This window comes from Oryctolagus cuniculus, chromosome 4 (assembly GCF_051225735.1).
Source record: "Oryctolagus cuniculus isolate XC-2025 breed Fujian yellow rabbit chromosome 4, ASM5122573v1, whole genome shotgun sequence".
Lineage (NCBI taxonomy): Eukaryota > Metazoa > Chordata > Mammalia > Lagomorpha > Leporidae > Oryctolagus > Oryctolagus cuniculus.
The window spans coordinates 152,613,360-152,635,481 of NC_142870.1; the positions used below are offsets into that span (position 1 = coordinate 152,613,360).

The following is a 22,122-nucleotide window of genomic DNA, read 5'->3' on the forward strand; positions in this document are numbered from 1 at the left end:
CTACCAGAGAAGGCGGTGGCAATCCGTTGGGTGATTCCCCTGTGTGGCCTTGGTGGCCCAGCAGGCTGGGCGGAGCTGCCTCAAGGTGGGCATGGGCCTCTGGGAAGCCTCCAGGGTCCCTGGCCAGCAGCGGAAGGGATGGGACGCCACCACCTCCAGCGCTCTTCCAGGAGGAGGCTCTGTCTTTGAAGCTGCTCAGGGCTTCGCCGTGTGGTGGCTCTGTGCTCAGGGCCGGAGATGTGCCTGGTGTCCCACCCGCAAGACTCCCAGTGTCCCCAGCCTGCATGCAAGGAAGCCACTTGCCCCAGTCGGACAGGAGGGGCGGGGCTGAGTGGTCCGTGAGCCCTGGGCCAGGCCTGGCCCCTGAGTGGTGCAGGGAGGCCGGGCGGCAGGTGCTGAGCCCCAGTGGCCTCTGCTCCCAGGCCAGGCCCTGCCCATCGTCCAGGCCCAGCTGACCAGGGGCTGGTCAATGCCTTGTGTTCCCACCCCAGCCTGGAACGAGTCAAGCCACTTTCTCAGAGTCACATTAGTCTTTTATTATGTCATACGGAGAGGGCTCACTTTGCCAAAAGGATAAATCATTGCTTAAATCAACATGAGTTCTAGCATAAAGGCGGGTGAGAAAAAGCGACAGGATAGAAATGACGCAACCGAGTTCTCCATGAATCAAGTCAATTGTGCCACTGCGAGAAAAATTATGACGACAATTTAACATCAACATGGTCTCCAGCCTGTTTACATGAACTTGATGCTTCTCCTCAACGTCGTAAAGAGGGAGCAAACCGAAGCCTGGCCTGCACGCGGGAGGCGGCCTTGCTGTTGCCACCTGTATCCCGCAGCCTCAGCCCTGCTCCGGGGCTCCCGGGCCCTGCTCCGCGGGTGCTGTCTGCAGGCGAGGAGGGCCCCAAGTCCTCCATACACACTCCTGTTCCAGAAGGGAGCGCTGGGGGCAGGTCCTTACAACAACAGTAACAGGAAAAGAACAATAATAAACGCGGGTCACCTAGGGTAGGTCGGCTCTGGAGACAGCGTCACTGTCCCAGCGTCTTCGTGTGCAAGGCGGGTCCCGCGAGGCTGGGGCTCATTTGCAGGGACACGTTCACGCGTTTGGCAGTAACGTTCTTGCTTTGCAGGCAACGGTTAGCAGGGGTCATCTTTGGAAGAATAATCCAGTATAGTTACATGTAAAGCATTATCTAGCCCCTTGGCAGACACGTAATGTAGGCAAAGCAGTAACTGACTGTCTCTAGCCTGTAGCTCTCGCATGTACTGCACAGGGAAATCTTAACACGAATTTCCAATCGGATCACACAGGAATGTAGGAAGCACACAGGGGCATGTATAAAAAAAAAGGAGATGACAACGGGAGTTCATCTAAATGGTACATGTATAAAATGTTCAACTGCTAATAATCAAAAAAAATCAAAACACAAAAAGGAATCCACTGATTACCACATTTGTTAGAGAAAAACAAAAAGGTTTTGTATATCCAGGATTTAAAAAATGTGCAATTAAAAAAAACCCAAGTACCTGAAAAAAATAATAAAAAGGAACATACATTCTTTAATAGACTGTAACGAATACAAAATGCAAATAATGTTCAACTCTGAATAAAAGAAAGTCACTTAGGAGAGAGACAGTAACACGATTCTCCAGCCCCGTGGCCCGATGGGCATTTGGGTGTGGCACTGCCTGTGCCCGCTGCCCTGTCCTGCTTCTTTCCCTGGGGAGGGGTGGGCCAGTGGGCCCCGCAGCAGCCACACCTCCACCTCTGAGAACCCGCACCTATCGGGTGGCGTCGGCCCAGAAGTGCAAGAGGAGGGCCCGCCCCTTGGCTGGGGACTGGGGGCAGGCCTGGGCGATTCTGTGACTCCTGAACACCCACCGGCGACAGGGCCTGCTTGGCCTGGGGGGTGCCAGTGCTGCAGCCCTGCCCTCCTCACCTAGCAGGGAAAACACCAGCGCCTCCAAAGCCAAGTCCTGTGTCGCTCCCCCTCTTCGCGGAGGAACGACACAGGACCCTGCGCTGTTCTTTTGTCTGCTCGGCCCTCCCCGGGTTTGCTGCTGGTCCTTCCCGGGTTGGCTACCGTCCCTTCCACCTCCGTGGAAGGGCGGTGCCCCCTGCCACTTTCCCCACTTCCGCGGGGGAGCGGCACACCACCGGCCAGCTCTCTCGGGGGCTGCTCAGATGTTCCTCAGGTGTTCCTGGTGCATGTTGTCTCTCTCCTCCTTTATAGTCCTCTTCCACCAATCCCAACTCTGCTACCCACACGCCGAGTACGCTGCTCTCCTCCAATCAGGAGCAGGATCAGCTCCTGCAGGTCATCACTCAAGTTGGCGAGAGGCAGCTGCGTAGAAGTTGTTACTCCCTTCTCAGCGCCATATTGTGGGAGAGCAGATGCATAGAATAAGTCTTAATTCCAGTAACAGTCTAGTCTGAGTTGCTCCCCACAGTCCTGTGTGAGAAAAGTAGCCCTTGGCCGACCCTGCGTAGGGGTGAGGCTGCTCACCATATGCGACCCTGGCACTTACCAAGTGTGCTGCAGTGGATAAACAACACTGGCAGCAACTTCCTCGCGCCCTGCTGAGCGACCGCCCAGCCCGGGAAGGCCACGCAGCCCCGGCACCTAGCAAAGCAGTGATATGCTAGGTCCCAAGAACAGGCGGCGGCGCCGAGCGGAGACCCATGCAGGACCTCCGGCGTCCCGTCACCATTGCATCTGCCAGGAGAGACATCGGCGGGCAGCAGTGGGAGGGATGCTTTTCCTTCCACTGCGCCGAGGCCTTGCATCCTCACTTGGTATCCACCGCGCCGAGGCCTTGCATCTTCCCCGCCAAGGCCCAAAGAGCCAGATGCCCTGGTACGGGGCACGACAGCGCCCCCTGCAGTCACCACCTGTCCCCGCAGGAACACCTGCTCTGGCAGCAGGGCGGGAGCGGCCTGCTCAGCGGGAATCAGCCCATGGGACTCTGTGTGCATCACTAAGCCAGCGTGCAGCAGGGCCTCTTTAATCTGTGCAGTGCTGAAGGCGCCAGCCTGTCAGACCTGCTCATGGCCACGGTGCCCGGGATGCAGAGCCCACAGCTGGGCACAGGCCCCGGGACTCCTACGCTTGGCTCCCAGCAAGGGAAGGGGCTGTGTGGGGATCCTGCCTCCCCCGAACATCTAGAACATTCTCTAGGAAGCCCTGCTCCGCACAGAAGGGATGCCGGGTTGATTCCCTGTCACTGCTACCTTAAAGACAATGGGGGGACTCCGACGGGGTGGGAATGAACTTGGGTTTTTCCCTTGCTTCTTACTCGACAGGTAAATGCAGTCCCCAAACTAGAGAAACGTGACCAGCAAACAGACTGAGAGCAGCTTCTCTGGCAAAGTCGGGGTCACGTTTTCCTTCCAGGACGGTAAGGTCACTACAGCTTTGAGATCAGTGCTGCAAAGCCTTGCTTAAAGACGCCTTGCTTTCCGGCTGTGAGAGATTTCAAAAGGTGCATACAATTGTTTTAAGGAGGAACCACGATGACCAAAATATACTTGGCCCAAGGACTGGAAACTTCTTCTCCAACAAACCAAAACTCTACCACCACAGCACACCTCAAGATGATTCCTCAGTGTAGACCCTGCTTCTAAAGTCATTTTAAGTTTCAGAGGGCAGCAATGGGGCTTCCCAGCGCACGCCTCGGCTCGTTCTAGTTTATTCTATCGGACTTGGCTCTGCTGTGCCATTTCCCAAGGCAGGGATGAAGTGGGCTGAGACACAGATTCCCACAGGGAAAGATTTCCTGATACCAACCAACATTCCTGTGCCCGAGGGAAGATCTGAAACCAACTCGTCTTCCCCGGAAACGTAACAGGTGGAGGTGGCGACTGCCTGGTTGGGGAGGGGGGAGAGAGGACAAGAGATTCTAACTGTGTTTTCCTGACAGTGAGCGTGATCCTGGGTGTGGCTCGGCTCTGACTCAGAGCAAAGGTGAGGTGGGGGTTAGGTGACAGGCCGGAAAGTCCTGTCTGCATCTTGGTGACCTGAAGTCTGCGTGCTTCGTGGCCATGTTGCTTCTCTCTAAAGGGTTCCAGAGGGCTGGGCCAACGGCAGTTGCATGATAGGAAAGAAGCGTTGGTTTCAGAGGGGTCTCCCCAGGGGGAGCCGGGGCTGGTGAGGGGGCGGCCGGGGGCCTGTGAGGCAGGACTGGGCACTGCGCTCAGATGTCCAGGGGGCTCACAATGGTGAAGCCGGAGTCCTTGCTGCTGTCATCGTCGGGGCTGGAGCTGGGGTTGCTGGAGGAAGCAGAGGCTGTGCCCATCAGCGGGTCTGAGAGGACCAGAGGGGAGCAGGCTGGGGCCTGGCTTCTTCCCACTGTGCTTCTGAGGGTGCGAAGAGGCTGGGCCTGGCCCGAGGAGGGCCCCTTGGCGCTGCCCGCCTCGTCTTCTTTAGAAACCAGGATGAAGTCGTCGGAACTGCCTCCATCTGCACGCCCGGGCATCTCGGAAGAGGCCTGTGAAGCAGTTGGAAGGTCAGGTGGTGAGAGGAGCAACCGCAGAGAACCGCGCGGGGGCCCTGTGGGTGGACAGCGTCGCGTCCGGAGATTCAGGGTGCACCTGCTGCACGGAGCCCAGAGCCAGCAGGTGTGGAACCTTTAATTCTCTCATCTGTGAAACGGGGGGACCGTGCCTCCCTCCCAGGGTGGTCGCGGTGCCGTGAGTGCAGGGAGGTGAATCGGACGCTGGGTCTGCACTGACTTTGCTCTGGGGGCCCGCTGTACTGCAGCCCGGAGATGTGTGATGGCGCGCTCATCCTGTGCGTGACCGTGGGGCCTCCTGGGGTAACAGTGCTCACTGGCAGTTTGACAACTCAGCATGGCAACTGGAAAGTGTAACAGCAGAAAGTCCAGAGCTAGGACTGAGGTAGTCTACAATTCTTTTCCTCTCTTTCAAGCAACCAGGAGTGGCTTCTTATTTTTTAATGTAAAGAACTTCCATAGCAAAGGCTCTGGGTGAGCAAAGCCAGAGTCTGACCACGGATGTCCTGTGCCACGTGGTGGCAAGAACAGGGCACCCATGGGTGATGTAAGTGGACGCTGGGCCCATGCTCGCCTCCCTGACCCCACTGCCTACTCTCTACATGATGGCGCTAATGCGGGGTCTGAAGTTGAAAGGAGCCCCTTGGCCACAAGTGTCCCCAGGCCTGCTGGCTGGCATGGCCTAGGCCTCCTGTGGGCTGTGTGCAGAGTCTGGCCTCTTGCTCTGAGTAACAGGCCCCTGCCTGAACCTCACATCTTTCCTGGTGACATGGCTGGGGTAGGGGGTGGGGTGAGGTGGCTAAATAATGGCTCAGGTGTCTTTGGTGAACTGATACAGGACTGCCTGAGCACCCCAGTCCTGGAACAACCATCACAAATTCGAAAGCTGTTCATATTCCATTTCTACATCAGCTGCCACAGAAGTGAGGGTGTGGCTCCAGGTGGTGCCCAGGCTGTTTGCTTAGGACTGATGTTTCTGGAGCTGCAAGTCAGAAACCAGCTTTGTCGCCATTACTGTCCTGTTTAAGTCATACCGCTCAGAGCTGAGCCACCGTTGGGGAGCAGGCCCCTCCCCGGCCCGACCACTGGGGAACAGAGGGCCTCCGGCTCCCCTCCCGTCTCCCGAGTGTGGACACCGTGTTTATGTGGCTGCTCTGTGGACAAGAACACCCGGGTCTCTCCCGGCAGCGCAGGGCTCCCGGCTGGAATGCGCTTGCGGGAGTTTATCTCGGGTTGAAGACGGGCGTGTACACTGGCACCCCATCTGTAGAGCGGTGCCTCTACCACAGAGAGCACACGGCCACCCACAGGGAGGACGCTGGCAAGACTGCACGGGAGAGAAGCTCCAGAGCGCGGGTTGAGAAGGAAGTACCTGACGGTACTCTAATTATCTGGCACGTTTCTGCCCAGTTCTCAGACAAAGGGTCACAGCCTAGCTGAGGCAAAGTGAATTAGAGCTGACAGGGCATCAGCAACCATTTTCTTTAATGAACCCTTTTGCCCTGCCCCTTAACAGTACAGATCAAGAGAGAAGTCCAGACCAAGGCCCGACAGCTTGGCCAACTCACAAACCACATTCAAGGACCCTACTCTTCCAGGCTCCCACCTAAACTTCCTTCCTAGACTCAGAGATGATTTCTGCATGGATTTTCACAGCAGCCGTAGCCCTGCCAGGGCCACTCACATCCCTTACAGAGATTTCCTTACTGCTAGTCCTCTCTTCTTGCCCAACACAGGGACACCTGCACAATGAGCAAAGGCTGTCAACCTGAAACCGGTCAGGACCGTCAACATGCAAGGGATCTTCACAAAGCTCACAGAAAATGTATACTACGAAAAAACCATGCATGGATTTCAAAATTCTGGGACCAAAATACTCATCTTTTAATTACACTTCGTGGAAACTTTTTCAAGTCCTCTCCCCCGCATTCCCTTCCTTCCGTCTGACCGTCTCCCCAAGGCAGCTCATGTTTCAGCTTGGGCTCAGGATCAGGGTGGGAGTGGGTGAGCCCACGTGCAGACCAGCACTGGGCAGCCCAGGACCCCCAACTACATGTGGCTGCTGTGACTGAACAACTGAATCTTCTAGTTCTATTAAGACGTGTAGATAGAATTTTTCAGTGGACACATGCAGCTAATGGCTATACTATCAGACAATACACAGATAAAAGCATGCGGCCCGAGTCCCAGGAAGCTGCCGAATGCATCCAGGGTCCCGCAAGGTCCGGTCTTCCACTGCGTACGCTCATCAGAAAGTTTCCAAAGGAGCGTGTGGAGGACAGACACTGGGCTGGGAGCGATGCGGAGTGGCTTTTTCCACTCCCAGTATACACTTTCCCATGCCTGCTGTTTTGCTAACCTGCTGACAGCCATGGGGATGGGGTAGAGAAGGGGAACCCTTGTGGGTCCCTCAGCCCAGGCAGGGGTGACCCGGTTTCAGAAGGGCTCAGGACGCTGTGCGGGGTGAGGCCCGGCTGGAACACGGGCGCCGTCTACTTCATCCCTCATGCAGCTCGGGGCCAGCTCATTCTGGGCACGCACACGGGGGTGCACTAGGGCAGCGGTGGGAAGCGGTAGCTTGTGACAAACAGGAAATCCAGGCAGGACAATTGCAAAGCACAGTCAAGAACACGTAACTCGGGCAGATTCACTAGTGTGCCCAAAAGGTCTTTTTCTGTAGTGAGTTTATATACTCTACAACCACGCTCCAGTTTTAAATAAACCTGCTGATTAAAAATGGTGGTGGGTGGGTCCGCGCACACACCAACATTTAAGATTCATTTATGAGTCAGTGATGACTGAAAAACACAACACCTGTGCGGCGGGGGGCTTGGGAGGAAGCTGCCACACTGCACTCGCAATGTCAGCGCTGCACGCGCAGGGCTCCTCGTGCCGACTCAAAGCCCTTATACAGCTCCAAGACGTAGCTACCCAGAGTTCTCTCTTGTTGCAGAGTTCCCTAACAATGGAAAATTCCGTAGCCGGAGGCTAGCCTTTGAGGAAGTGGCTTCCATGAGATCTGGCTGGCGTTCCTTCTCCGGATGGAACTTTGTAAGCTGATCTCTAAAAAATGTGGCCGGGAGTCTAACATACAGGCGGGAAGCGAGCAAGCCGTCATCTTCTCTGACCTACGTGTAGTGGGGCAGCTGGAGGAGCTGAAACTCACCGGGCTGGGGCTGGGCCAGGGACCCTGACAGCCAGTGCTAGGCGAGCTGGCTGCCCACTGCCTGGCCAGCCAGCGGCCTCTCTGGCCTTCGTATTCCTCACCCGTAAAACCAGCAGACGCACCAAACACGTGAGAAAGCACTAAGATCCTCCCAGCTGGAAACCGTGTGCTCTGTTAGGATAAATCACTCACAGCTGGGACACCCGAGAGCACAGCCCAGAAGCGCTGCACCTGGCCTTGGCCTGCCTCTGTATGGCCCCGTGCTAGGAGTGATTTCTACAATTTTAAAGGGATGTAAAACCAAACCCCGAAGAAAAACAAAGAACGGGTGACAGAGGTGGCCGTATGTGGCCTGCGAACCCCAACACACTTGCTAGCTGGTCCTTTTATAGAAATGACCGACCGCTGGGCCTTGCCTTAGGGGACCTCACTGTGAGGACAACAAAGGCGGTGTCGAGAAGGGCTCTGGCCAATGAGATCCACTCCAGACAGCCTTAGGAAAACGTGCACGGGACTTCCTGTGCTTAGGGGGATGCAGGCCCCCGCGGGGAGTATCTGACCAAAACCCGCGCCGAGACCTGGCTTCCCACCTACCTGCTTAGAGGCCCCAGGCCCCGGGCCGCTGTGGTCCTGGCCGCTGGAGCAGTAGTGGTCGTCGGCGATGGTGATCTGCTCGTTCTCCTCCGCCTCCAGCTGGCTCTGGTTGAAACGCAGGGAGCCTTTCAGGATGTCTTTGATCTGTTTGCAAATAGGAAGGAAATAAAGGAAAAAGAGGAGTGAGTTTGTGAGTGCTAGGTAAACCAGGTAAACCTCCCATACTTTTAGACCACCTTGCACTGACCATTTTTAAATGCTATGGATGCTAGCATTTTACCGTAAGAAATACTGGAGGGAAAAAAAAATCCAACCTTGTCAAAGCTGCTGACTTAGCAATGAGCAAGGTCAACGTGAAGGCACTGACGGCCAGGTTCTCACAGGGTCAGACGTGGGTGCCACACCCTAGGCAGTTACTTTAGCACCGGTGGCCTGCACACCCAACCCCGCCCAACAGCCTGGAGTGCCGGGGCGGCCCCATCCCAGCTGCGCATGTCTGGAGCAGCACACTCTCGTTCAGGGGTATCTACGGCCCATTCAGATCTGTCAGGGCAGGGGCAGGGTGAGGTCTGAGGCCAGCTGAGGCCACAACTTGTGCTCCGAGGAGATGCTGGGCCCCAGCACACCTGCCCTGGGTTAGGGACACACAGAACGGGTTTGGTGGAGGCAGGGGTAGTGTGGGTCATGGGAACCCCATGTGGGTTGCGTGTTGTCAGCCGTGATCGCTGGAGAAGCAGAGGCCTAAGGAGTGGGGATTCAGCAGGGGTCCTGTCTGGGATCCTGGTCCCCACGCCCTGGGGGCCCCTCCCACAGCAGGCACTGAGCGGGCAGCCTGGGGGGGGGGGCCCAAAGCAGCAGTGTCCCCGGGGTGCACGTACCTGCTTCAGTCCCGCCAAGGAAACCAGAATCTGATCTTCTTTTTCCAAATTTTCTTGCAATATCACATCTTGAATATTTACTGAAAGCAGAAGGACAACATTCTGTGACTGAAGCTCTGGGTCTAATGTTTGGCTGAGCGTCCCCACCACGAGTCCCACCAGCCGTGCTCTGCCAGCGGGAGCTGCGGGTGGAGCAGAGAGCGCAGCCGTGGGCCTGGGCCGCGCAGCCTCCCCGCCAACATTAAGCTGCGACCATGGCAGGCGTGGCTGCGCTCGCTGGGGGGTGGCTGCAGTGCCCAGCTGCCCTTAGGGTGCACGGGCGAGGGGCGCTTCCAGAGGAAGGGCCGTCTCACCCCCTCCCCGACCAGGAACTGAACTTCATAGAGACGGTCTCTAAGGACTAAGAGCAGTAAAACACGCTGCCACGTCAGGAAAATGCGAGGTCAGGTTGTCCCTGGCGGACGCCGCCTGTGGAGTGCACAGGGGCTCATTCCTCCAAGCCACCTTCCGACCCTTGGGCGCCCCCACAAACACGGCCAACCCAGTGAGGCGCAGTCCGCTGCAGGTGCCGGTGCACAGGACCCTACAGGGCTGGGGCTCACGCAGTCACAGAAGCAGTGGGGAAGGAGGGTGAGACCCCGCCCTGCGGCGGGTGTGGGAGGGCTTAAGGAAGACAGTTTAATAAAAACGCTGACGGGTGCAATGATTTGAGAAGCAAGATGGTAAACAGGTGCACACTCCATTAACTGTTCTGCTTTCTTATTTTCTATCAGTTTTGAAAAAAAAGTTCCCACTTGTAATGTCTTACAAGCTACTATATATATATATATATTAAGATTTGTTTATTTGAAAGTCAGAGTTACACAGAGAGGAGCAGCAGAGAGAGAGAGAGAGAGAGAGAGAGGTCTACCATCCTCTGGTTCACTCCCCAATTGGCCACAATGGCTGGAGTTATGCCGATCTGAAGCCAGGAGCCAGGAGCTTTCTCTGGGTCTCCCATGCAGGTTCAGGGACCCAAGGACTTGGGCCATCTTCCACTGCCTTCCCAGGCCACAGCAGAGAGCTGGATCAGAAGTGGAGCAGCTGGGCCTTGAAGCGGCGCCCATAGGGGCTGCCGGCACTGCAGGTAGCGGCTTTACCCACTATGCCACAGCGCCGGCCCCTTTGCTACTGTATTCTTAGATGTTCACTCAGCTGAGCTGCTGCAGTCTCCGCCCGGGCCTGCTGGACTCCACGGCTGCTCTTGCACCTCCCGGCCCTTACGTCGCCCGGGGTTGCTCAGCGCCTCCCGGAGGTAGACACAGAGCCAGCACACCCTGTCCTGCTAGCCCAGGAAGAGCGACAGCCCCCCTGACTGTCAGCTGTCTGCTCCAGTGCTGCCCCTCAGAGCGGCCTCGTGCCCACTCAGACGAACGCAGCCCCCAAGTCACTCTGTGGTCTCTGCCACATCGTCTGCTGTGCTGTGGTTGGGAGCCTTGTCATTGGCTGGCACCTGCTGGCTCGTTCATTATCCTTCTCCCGCTGATGGGACAGAAGTTCCAAGACATTCTTGCACTCAGGATGTTTGCTGTCCGGCCTTACAATAATTCCTGGTGCACTAACACGGTTAAGGGTGCCTTAGTGCCTGAACGAATGGAAAACACTCTCGGAACTTGAGTTTCAAAACACGGCCCTTCTGAATTTTTCCAAAAAGTCTTTCCAGTGAGGAGCAAGGCGAAGACTGACACTGTCCACATGCTGCTGCCTGACAGCTCACTGGAATCTTCCAGCGGAACAGGTCCCGAGCCCAGGCCGCCAGGGCCCGTCCCCGTGGCACACGGCCGCCGCAGCAGCTCCTGCTGCTCAGAGACCCTCACTACAGTTTTTGGCAATAGCTGGGCCTGTGCCAAGGCACGACTGCAAGTTGAATGGGAATGGAATAGACACAATCAGAATGTTTTTGGTTTCCTTAAAAGCCCTGTAACAACCTGTTCCCTCTCAATAAAAAAAACAAAACCAAATCTACTCAACAAGGTACTAACAACAACCAACTGCAGGAAATGGACAAAACCCAGAGCTGCAGGTCTTTGCGAGGATTGAGAACGGCCACCTTTAGTCTGTCCGACTGCTGTGGCTTAAGAGACAGAGTGGAGAAATTACCTGCGGGCATTTGCTCAGACAAGATGGTTAACCTCTGAGAGACCCAGCTGCCTTCAACTGCCAAGTTCAAACCCCTGGACTGCCACGGCAGGAATGGAACCTTACAGTCGGATTTCTGATCACCTGAGTTTGGAGACGCAGATTTCCTGCGTGAGAACTTACAAAGATGCTGCCACGCTGTGTGAAAGCCCACGTCCCAGGGGTCCCAGCCACCTTCTGTGGGACGCCCTGTTGGGCTGGGAGCCTCCCAGGGTGGGCTAAGAAGGAGTGGGCATGAGGACAACAGACATCAAGGTGTGTTGGGAGCACGGGACACAGACAGCTCAAGGCTTAAGTGGGAAGAACGTTCCGTGCCCCGAAGTTCCTTCTGCAGGCACTGTCTCTGGACCAGCGGGGTCCTCACTCCCGCACCAGCTCTCAGGTAGCAGGCGGTGGGGGCTACCTCACCCCCTGCTCCTCTCCTTCCTCACAGGCCCACCTCCACTGGATTCAAGGCAGCACTGGGCGGTCCTCTTGCCACAGACGAGGTTGGCCACGTGACACGAGCCTGGCTGAGGCGCCAGGAAGCCCCTGGAAGGCACTGCTGAGCAGTGCCTTGGCCGGCGGGGGTCAGGGACGCTGACTCAGCACCTGCCTTTGGTCTCTGCTCTTGCCCCTCCTCCTGCCCGAAATGCAGGCCGGGAGCTCCGCAGGTCATCTTGCAAGCACGTGGTTGAAGACCACAGCATAAGAAGGAGCCAAGAGCGCATCATAGAGCTGCTGGCCCTGACTGGACCGCCTACCTCTGGGCCTTGTTTATTTGGGAAAAAAAAAAAAAAAAAAAAAAAAAACCTCTGGATTTGTTTACGCTGCCATTGTCTGCGGCTGTAGGAACAGCCCCCTGGGGTTGCGGTAACAAAGTTCCATACCGGAGGCTCCAAACACAGCCGAGTGTTCCCCTGCAGTTCTGTGGGCTGCAGGGTTTCCTTGCCGCTGGGCGCTAGGGAAGAATCCTTCCTTGCCTCCCTCCAGCCACCGTGGTGCGCCTTGGCTTTTAGGTATACCACTCCAGGTCGGCCTCCGCCAACAGGAGGTCTGCGTCCGAACTTCCCTCTTCTTCTAAGGCACTGTCACTGGCTGGGAACTCCACCCCAATCCAGGGTAGCCTCATCTTTAGTGGGTTACATCCACAAAAACCCTATTTGCAAATAAGGTCCCAGTCCCAGGGTCCAGGTGGACATGGATTTTTGGTAGACAATATCTGACCCAGTACAGCAGTCACACTGCCTATCTGTTACATGGGTGAAACCACCCAGTTCCTCCATGAAGGGTGAGCAGCCCCAACAGTCTTCTCCTGCATGCAGAACACAATGTCAAGGTCTAGGTTGGCTCCAGCCTGAGGTACACTGCAGCTGGCCAGGACCCAGTGCACATGAGGTGCACCCAGGTAAGGAGAAGTGCCCATAGCTCTGTAGTGTGGCCCATGGTGCAGCCTGCCTGGCAAGTCTCTGACCTTATCACATTTTAGGACTGATAACCAGGACCATCTCCCCTGAAAGCCCACATACACAAGAAATGTTCACTTAATATCAAGGATAAAGCTCTATTTTTAAAAAAGATTTATTTGAAAGGCAGAGTTAGAGAGAAAGAGTGAGAGAGACAGGGGGAGAGAGAGAGAGAGGTCTTCTTTCTGCTGGTTCACTCATCAAATGGCTGCAACAGCTGGAGCTAGGCCAGGCCGAAGCCTGGAGCCAGGAGCCCCTTCCAAGTCTCCCACATGGGTACAGGGGCCCAAGCACTTGGGTTATCTTTCACGGCTTTCCCAGGCACATAAGCAGGGAGCTGGATTGGAGGTGGAGCAGCCAGGACTTGAACTGGCCCATACGGGACGCTGGCATTGTAGGCAGTGGCTTTACCCACTACGCCATAGCGCTGGCCCGAAAGCTCCACTTTAAACAACTAAGGTGACTAAGTTCACTTTAAGAAATCCAGGGAATAGAAAAGCAAATGAAAACAAAAGGTACCTTCAAAGGCTGAGAAATGTTTTGAATATAAGAATTTTCATTTTAATGAAAGAGTACTTGGGGCTGGTACTGTGGTGTAGAGGGTAAAGCTGCTTCCCCTCCTGCAGTGCCAGCATCCCATACAGGTGCCAGTTCGAGCTCCAGCTGCTCCACTTCGGATCCAGCTCTCCGCTGTGGCCTGGGAAAGCAGTGGAGGATGGCCCAAGTCCTTGGGCCCCTGCACCCGTGTGGGAGACCCAGAGGATGCTCCTGGCTCCTGGCTTCGGATCAGTGCAGCTCTGGCTGTTGTTGCCATCTGGGGAGTGAACCAGCGGATGGAAGACCTCTCTCTCTCTCTCTCTCTCTCTCTCTCTGCCTCTCCTTCTCTCTAACTTTGCCTTTCAAATAAATAAATAAATCTTAAAAATAAAAAAGAGTGCTGACCATGTAAGCCCTTTGCCTTTGCCTAGCCAGTTCCACTAGCATGGACAACCATTCTGCTGACATGTAGAAACTCCTGCTAATCAGCCTACTGTGTTGTAAGGAAGCTGCATCTGAAACTATAAAAATAGCAAAACACAATACCTTTTCATGCCGTAAAATATTAAAGGCAGAAACATGAAATGTTTAACTTTCTATGCACAGTTCTCCTCATGGCAAAAGACAGAACAAATGATGCAACACTGGCTCAGTCTGTTCCTGTGAAAGGAAGATTACATCGTACGATTCTGCCCACTTCGGTCCTGTATGTTACACAGACTGGAGGTCTGAAACGCAGGGGAAAGACACAAGGAGCCACGTCTGTGCCAATCACACACCAGTCTCATCCGCATCACAGTCCCACGGTGACTCCACTGCTTTGAAAGAAATGTCAAGGCCACAGGCGCAGATCTCTAACTTGAAAGGTAGTGGAAATGGCACAAAAATTACCTTTTCAATTGCTTGAAAATGCTGTTTTTCTCAACATTTGAACAGAAGAGTTTCCATCTAAGCATTTTTTAATGACTGCTGTGAAGAGAGCACGTGGGGGGGGGGGGCAAAGGCGGAGCAAACACTTATCCATAATAGAGGCGGAACTAAAGAGTTACTGAACTCCCTTGTGCCTGAGGTGTAATAACCCCACCTTGTAGGATCACTGTCAAGAGCAAGAGACACAGCACAAGCTAAGTGCTCGGGACAGTGCTGCCCCTGCAGCACTCAGGACTCGGAATTCATCTCCGCGTGGCCACCTGACTTGGCTTACCATCCAACAACCATTCTGCTGCAGGAAAGGGAGCCAGGCTCAGAACCGCAGGGTCTGGGATTTGAGGTAATGCAAGTGCCAAGTGCTGGAGGTAGGACTGGAGTTCAGATCTGTGATTCCCGAGCCACCCCGCCATCAGGCAGGTGGCACTAACAGAGACGGGAGATAAGAAGAGACGCAGCAGGGAGCCTGCACTACGCTCACTGCCTTGCCACGCTGTGACCTTTATTCCGGGGTGGAGGCGACCGAATGCATAACGTACACGCACGATCCCTACGTGGCTCTCCTCAGTCTCTGCACGAAACAGCTTGTGAGCTCCTTGCTACCCGAGATCTTTTCAGAGCACTGGCAATGGCACCAAGCGCGTCAGCGTTGATGACCTTGGGCTACGACCTTCTGTGCCTCACTAACCCGTCTGCTGCAGAATGTCCTTGGGCGCATGAAATGGGTTAATCAAGGCTTTCTGCTTCTGGCACAGCTCCTCCCCGTCACTGTTCTCCCTTCCTTCCCTGGAGCCTTAGACACGCAGCAGCTGGATTCTGCTCTCTGAGGCTTTTCTCACCTCTGACAGAGGCTTAGTTACACTGAGCTTTCAGATTCTCACAAAGGGCCTTCCCCAGATTCTGACGAGTAACTGCGCGGGTTGTCACAAAACCGGGAGGTAGGACTGGGGGAGGTAGCCCAGAGTGGCAATGGAGGAAGAGATGGCTTCCAAGACACAGCGCGCATCCCTGTGCGCCCACGCGATCCCCACTTCCCCTTCCAGAAGGGCCCTGCTCCCTACATTGCCACGTTCTGCCTTGGCTTCCTCAAAGGCTACCTCACAACTCCCCAGGCCCAAGCCTCAGCTTCCTGTTAATCCCTGCTGTTTCATCTTGCACTCTTGGAGCTGGAAGTCAAGGGTGAGGCTCAGAGACCAATGGCATCCTGAAGCTGCAGTTCTGAGAGGCAAACCCAAGACCGAGGTCTTCGTGTTCCAAGTGTGGTGCTCTGTTCCCCCAACCCCTACTACTTCCAGGCCCCACCTCTTCTTGCCAACGTCTGAGATCACAAGCGATGTGTCTCCGCCAGTGTTTCTCAACAGCATGATAGAGGGTTTGGCAGCGTGGCTGCGTCACATCACGCAGGGGCTGGCATGCTTTGCTCACGTGGCCTCTCTGCCTCTCATAACTTAATCACAGCCCCACCCTGCCCATCTAGTCTAAGCCAATCACTTCCTGAAGGCTCTGTCTCTAAAGACCATAGCTGTTAATACCATTAACCTAAGCCCCTGGGGATTACACCCTGCATGAGGTTACAGGGACAACTCACCTTGAAACCATCGCACCTGTGCCCAAGCTACCGAAGGCGGAGTGCCTGGTTTGAGTCCTGGCTCTGATTCTGAGTCTAGTTTCCTGCTAATGTGCACCCTGGGAGAAAGCTGGTCATGGCTCCTGACACCATGTGGGGGATCTGGAATGAGAGCCCATGGCTTTGGCCTGGCCCAGACCCAGATGTTGCGGATGCAACCTCTCTCTGTCTACCCCTCTTTCAAATAAAATGAAAATAAATGAATAAGCAAGCACGCAGGTACTTCGTAAACGCTGGCTGAGTGACCAACATGGAGGCAAGGGCTCTCCTGCTAGCATTAGGGCCAATTTCTATCTCCCAAGGAATAGAGGAAGGCGAGGTATTTCCAAATAAAACATTAAGGGGGTACCAATCTGACTTGCCAGACCCTGGACTGAGAAGTGATGGGTGCTGGCGAGGAGAAGAGTCATTGGTGGTCTAGCAGGTTTTAAGTCAGGCATTTCACACTCAGAATTTTCTTAAAAAGCAAAACGTGGATTGCACAGAAAACATGATTAAGGATCCTATTTTGTATTCAGCTGCCAGAATGGGAGAGGACCTCCAACCTTTCACTGGGCAAGGAATATGACTTAGGAAAATGAAAATGCAACGTAAGATGGGGCAAATACCTGTATCACACCAAGGGTCTGTCTTCAGGCCTAAACGCTTCTCTTAAATGCGCTGAGTGTGCCTGGCACCGAGGTCCGACCCTTCACTGATCTCTAGTGCTTGGTGTATTAGGCTGCTAGCATTTGTCACCTTGACAGCCAGAGGGTGTCACAGAAGCAGGGCTTTTGACAGTAAGATCTTTTGTATTTGTGACATAGCTGCCACTCTAGGGTCAACCAAGAAAAGAGCTGAGTTGTGTATTTTTTTTATTTTTTACAGGAAGAGTGGACAGTGAGAGAGAGAGACAGAGAGAAAGGTTTTCCTTTTCCGTTGGTTCACCCTCCAATGGCCGCTGTGGCCGGCGCACCGTGCTGATCCAATGGCAGGAGCCAGGTGCTTCTCCTGGTCTCCCATGGGGTGCAGGGCTCAAGGACTTGGGCCATCCTCCACTGCACTCCCTGGCCACAGCAGAGAGCTGGCCTGGAAGAGGAGCAACCGGGACAGAATCCGGCGCCCTGACCGGGACTAGAACCCGGTGTGCTGGCGCCGCAAGGCGGAGGATTAGCCTAGTGAGCTGCGGCGCCGGCCAGATATTACATATGTTTAAAAAGAGACAGGGAATGATGTTCAATTTGGGTCCCTCTTACAGAAGAGTGAGAGGAATCGGGAGAAGCAGATGAGGGAGGAGGAGAGTCTGTGCAGAGGCCAGGGTGTCCCAGTGGTGGCATGCTGGCCCTTGGGGAGACAGGCTCTGTGCGGTTTGCTAGGTTTTTCTAAACATGCTTAGGGTTGGAACAGGGAACATGCTGACCAGTTGTTACATGTCTTTTGATAACAAAACCAGGAAGAAAAGACTTTAGTTAGAAAACGAACCCTCCGGGTCTCACAAGACCATAGCTACAGCAGAATGCCCAGGGAGGCGGTGAGCTCCCTGTGCAGAGTTCAAGTGCACACACGCCTGAAGCGCGGGGTTAGGACTCTATTACTAGAGTTATGGACACTTATTTGATTACACCCAGATGATTCTGAGTGCTCTAAGTCTGTCCCGGGCCGTAACACCTGCTCACCCGGGAGCCTCTTCGTGCCACCCCTCACTCCCTACGTCAGGCCGACTCAGAATCCTCCGATTCCAACAGGATCCTCCGGTGAAGCGCTCCTTTGCATTTTACAGAGGACCCTGCTAGTCCCGATTAGACAGACTATTTAAAATGCTTAAAGGAATCATGCAAAGTTTTGATCTCAGCGTAATTGAGAGAGAAGCTCTCTGGTGATCCTATTTTCCTTCTCACTTCTTCAAATGTCACTACTTAATTGCCTTACTGAACATTCCCAAAGATTTCACTGAAAGCTGTTTTTTTTTTTATAAATACCAGAAAGTCAGATTTATAAGATTCTTACAGTGGCAGATAGACGGATTCTAAAAACTGGCCTCTTGTAGATAATTCTTAGGTAAATATTATGACAAGTGCAGAATCAGCAGTGATGCGCGCAGTGAAACAGCAGAGCCTCTGAAATCCACGCCTGTAAAGGGGGGCCTCAGCAGAAGCCCCCGTGACAGGGACGCCACGGACGGGGTCGGGGCCGGAGTCCTCGCAGGCCGGTGGTTCCGCATCCCTCCTGGGCCTTGGCCTTCTCATTTGTGAAATACGGAATGGGTGAGAGGCTCCCAAGGCTTTCACACCCTTACCATTCCAAGATCCCGTGAGCTATGGTACTCTCGGTGCGCCTGGGAAACCTTTACTGCGTTGGATCCTCCCTTGTGTACGAACCACCACGGAGAAGGGAAGCTGCTGGAACCCAGAGGCTAATACCAAAGGACTCGATGGAGACAGCAGGCGGGTGTGGGCACTACACTCCCGCCCAGCGGGTGAGCTGCACGTACACTCCCGGTAAACAGCCGGCAGCTCGGCCCAGCTGCTCACCCACGTGTGATTATGTGTGAAGTGTGGCGAATCTAAAAATAGCCCGAGGGCAGCCACACAGGTTACTACTGTCAAGGGCTTTCAACTCAACTGTCAGCATGAAAAGAAGGGGAGTGATGGCAGCAACAGAGAAATGAACACACAGAATACAGTCTTCTGAGGCTCACAGGAAAAGGGGAGATTTAACAAACACATCTTTGCAATTCCTCTCTCTACATCCTTGAATTCAACAGTTCAGTTCTAGGAAGGCAGTAAAATTAGAATGTTGGTAGTTTTGACAAAACAAATACCCTTTCAGTTTTGGGTTCTGGAATCATGCAGAAGTAGCACTGGCCTGTCAATTTTATCTCCTCAATAATTAAAGGGCTACGGGAGCAGGTGCCACCAAGGAATTTAGAACAGAGAAGCATCTCTGTATACTTCTTCTGCTACTAGTTATAAGAACAGCCTTGAACAGTACTTGATATTTTAAGGAATTCATTGCATGATGAAAACATGATAAGGAGTCCTCTGGAGATGAACAGAACTTAGTGAAAATAACTGACATTAGGGGAGAATCAGGAGAAATAACTCCCAGTGAGTTCTCACAGTCCCCCCTCCCCCCAGAAGCCTGTGGCCCTGTGCGTGCTGGGCCCGTGTCGCCAGCAAGGATGCATCGCTGGGTTCTGATAAGACCGTTCCTAAGAGCTCAAAGAGCTCACGTGTCTTATCTTAGAGCCACCCTGCCCCAAATTCCAGCATGGCTTAGATCTTTTGGAATATCCAGCTGGGTGCGGGGGAGCATGGGACTGGTCTTGGTTCTTCAACTAACTAGTTGTGGGGCCCTGGACAGGTCAGCACTCAGCTGAGTTGCCACGGGTGGGATGAGCCTCCTAGGTTCTTTTCTGAGAAGACACAGGTCAGGGGATAGGGGATGACCTGTGCTAAATCCCCACTCTAGGCCAAGCCCTATGCCATGGCTTACAAATAGATTTGACCACAAGTTGGCAAGGTAGATATCTGGATCTCCACTTCACACGGGAGAACACATTCATAGGCAGACTTTAAAGTGACAGAGCCTAGATTCCTCTCTGGGTCCTCTGATGCCCCTGAGGATGCCCCTCCCCTCTTTCTTTCCCTGCCCGCCTGTTGGCTCCTGCCTGTTCTGTCTATGAGCAGCTCACATGTTCCCTGGCTGCCCTCTTTCAGATTTTCTGTGAATATTTGACATTTTCCAAAGCAGGGAAGGTGAGTTTTCCTGGGAAGTCCCTCCAGAATCGTCCCTTCACCCAGGCAACCAGGGTTAGTGGGGACCTTCACATCAAATGTACACTGTTCTGCCGCCTGATTCTCCTATCGGATGACCCGTCCTGAACAGCCTGGGTGAGGATAAAGCAGAATTTTAATCTTTATAAAGGTTAAAGCACTATCATGTTACAGTCAATCCTTTTCTAATGGATATTTCAATTGCTGCAATCTTGTTGTACTTTAATAATCAGAAACAGAAAAACATCACGTGGAACACGACAGCTGGACTGCAAAATCATTAGTAAAGGAAGTAAAATAAATCAAAATCAAGAGGTTCCCTTCACTTCATCTTTATGTTTTCCTCAAGTCCCTGTTTAGAATTAAAAGTGCCTGCAACACAGGAGCACCTTTGAGCGAACCACTGGTGATCACACGCATGAACTGAAACGCACGTGGGGTTCTGCACCGCATCCCTCAGCCCCTGGAGAAATCCAGCCAGGCTGTTTACACGGGAGAAGTCGTCGGTCCTGTGAAGGGATTCTGACTGAAAGTGAAACGTGTGCGCGCACACACACACACACACACACACACTAGTTTTGAGGCGAGTTGAGAATTCACAGCTGGTGTGGGCTTTTCTTTCCATTTTAATGAAAGTGTCTCCCCTTCCCAGGCAATGAGAAAATGCTCTTGGAGTGCTGATTGAAAGACCAGAATCAGAGCAAGAGCTGTTTGCACATTCTGAGGCTTAAGTAAAGCTGCTTTGAAAGCTGCTGTGTGTACCAAACAACTTGGAAATTTCCTAACAGGATTTTTCTAGAGTTCCAGTAAATCTTTCCCCCAATCACTTCTTTGTTCTCCTACTTAGGTCAAAGCCAAAATCAAGTAAGGCAAAGGTCACCCAAGTAGTCAAAAGCGCAAAGAATACACATACCGTTTAAAATTACAATGCTATTTCTTTGCTTAACCAACATCAGTCATATGAAATATCCTATTTACATGCAGAGTGTGTCTCCACTACTTCTTTTTGGTGCATTTAAAGGCTGCTGCTAGTAGAGAAACAGGAGCTCCCATAAGCCCAGTGCTTATCAGGCAGCAAATGAACAGCATTTGGAAAGGGGTGGGGTCAGATGAAGGTGGCACTGTTTCCTGCTGTGATGACAGCCCACCCACTGTCACCCACCAGGCTTTCCCCTGCTGCTCCTTCCTCTTGAGCCCCTCCCCCGCAGCGTGCTTCAAACAGTAGAAATGAGGCTGAGGGCAGAACTGGGCCCAGCCAGCTGCCCACAGCACGTCCCTCAGGGAGCCAGCCAGGCGCTTCGACCTGCCTCTCTCAAATCCTTCAGAACCTTTATTAACATGCGTGAGGCCAGTATGGTCCTGGCTCCATGCAAATCACACATCTTGGTCACCTGAACCGTGCCTAGCGCTGACAGCTTGCTTATGGAGGTCTGAAGGTGGAGGGTTCACCTCCAGGGAAGAGCCCAGAGCCGAGCCACTCCCGGGGCCCTGCCAGCGGGAAGAGGCCTGGATTCTCCTTGGATTCGCCTCACCGCTCGGATGCACCCAGGTTTCTTACAATATTTTCCTAATCTGCTCCCAAGCTACAGATGCTCGACATCAGACAGTGGGGAAAGGAAGGATTCCATAAATGGGCTAAAGAACAGCCACACTCGGCATGACACGACATTCTGCAAGTAGCATGGGCTCCCTGGAGCAATACACACATGACCCAGCAGAGACTGTCTCTCCCACAAAACACAGACCGTTCAGGGACGCACAGCACTGCCTGATGACCTTCTGGTACAAGCTACGGACGACCCACGCAAACTGAACTTCTTAGAATGTAGGCGCAGGCAGGAGGAAAGGTCATACGTGTGTGGCGAGTGGTTAGAAAATAATTAAAAAATAAAGACAGCATCACCAAGCTAACCACCACAACCATACTGCGGACAGGCTGCCACAGCGGAACACCCGACTGTTATCTTGAAAGCCCGGCGTCTCATTTCGGGTGCCGTACTCAGACGTTACGAAAGGTAGAGCGGCTGGGACTGGCGACCAGTCAGACTGCTTGCTGTTGAATTTCCACGCCACTTACTCGTGGTGTTAAGTTGGGGACATGATTTTGAATGCTGGGGCCACTTCCTGCATCTCTGCACTGGGGTCTCCTGAGCTGCACAGCACGGGTAGCAGTAGTGCTTCCTCCACAGGGCCTCTGTGAGGATTCCAGATGCCGTGTGTGAAGAACGCGGCATCAGCCCCGCACACAGACACCACAGAAACGCTAAGAGACAGCCCTTCCTGCTGCCCCTGTCACGGTTCCCCGGGCCGGCTCAGCTCACTCACCAAGATGCGTGTCCATCACCTTGGCACAGTATTTGCACATGGCCTCCAGGTCATTCAACTGTCCTTGAAGGAAGGAAATCTGCGCTTCTAATTCTTCTTCCTAAAACGAAGGGAATCAAGACAGAAAAACTTTCTTATATAGTAAAAGGAAATCCTCACAGGCCTCCCAATGATC

General features: G+C 53.8%; 1 protein-coding gene across 18 annotated transcripts in view; it reads right to left on the reverse strand.

Moving 5' to 3' along the window:
• Positions 1-511: 511 nt before the first annotated feature.
• The window catches only part of TBC1D5 (TBC1 domain family member 5), a 605,221-nt gene continuing 583,610 nt past the window's right edge, over positions 512-22,122 (reverse strand). For all 18 annotated transcript variants that reach the window (XM_089332288.1, XM_070072843.2, XM_017346738.4 and 15 more), the window contains 4 exons: positions 21,948-22,047; positions 9,154-9,233; positions 8,276-8,419; positions 512-4,491 (listed from right to left, as the gene is read on the reverse strand). In XM_089332288.1, coding sequence (XP_089188414.1) covers positions 4,198-4,491; positions 8,276-8,419; positions 9,154-9,233; positions 21,948-22,047 — 618 coding nt within the window. In that variant the 3' untranslated portion in view covers positions 512-4,197. The remainder of the gene's footprint in view (positions 4,492-8,275; positions 8,420-9,153; positions 9,234-21,947; positions 22,048-22,122) is intronic.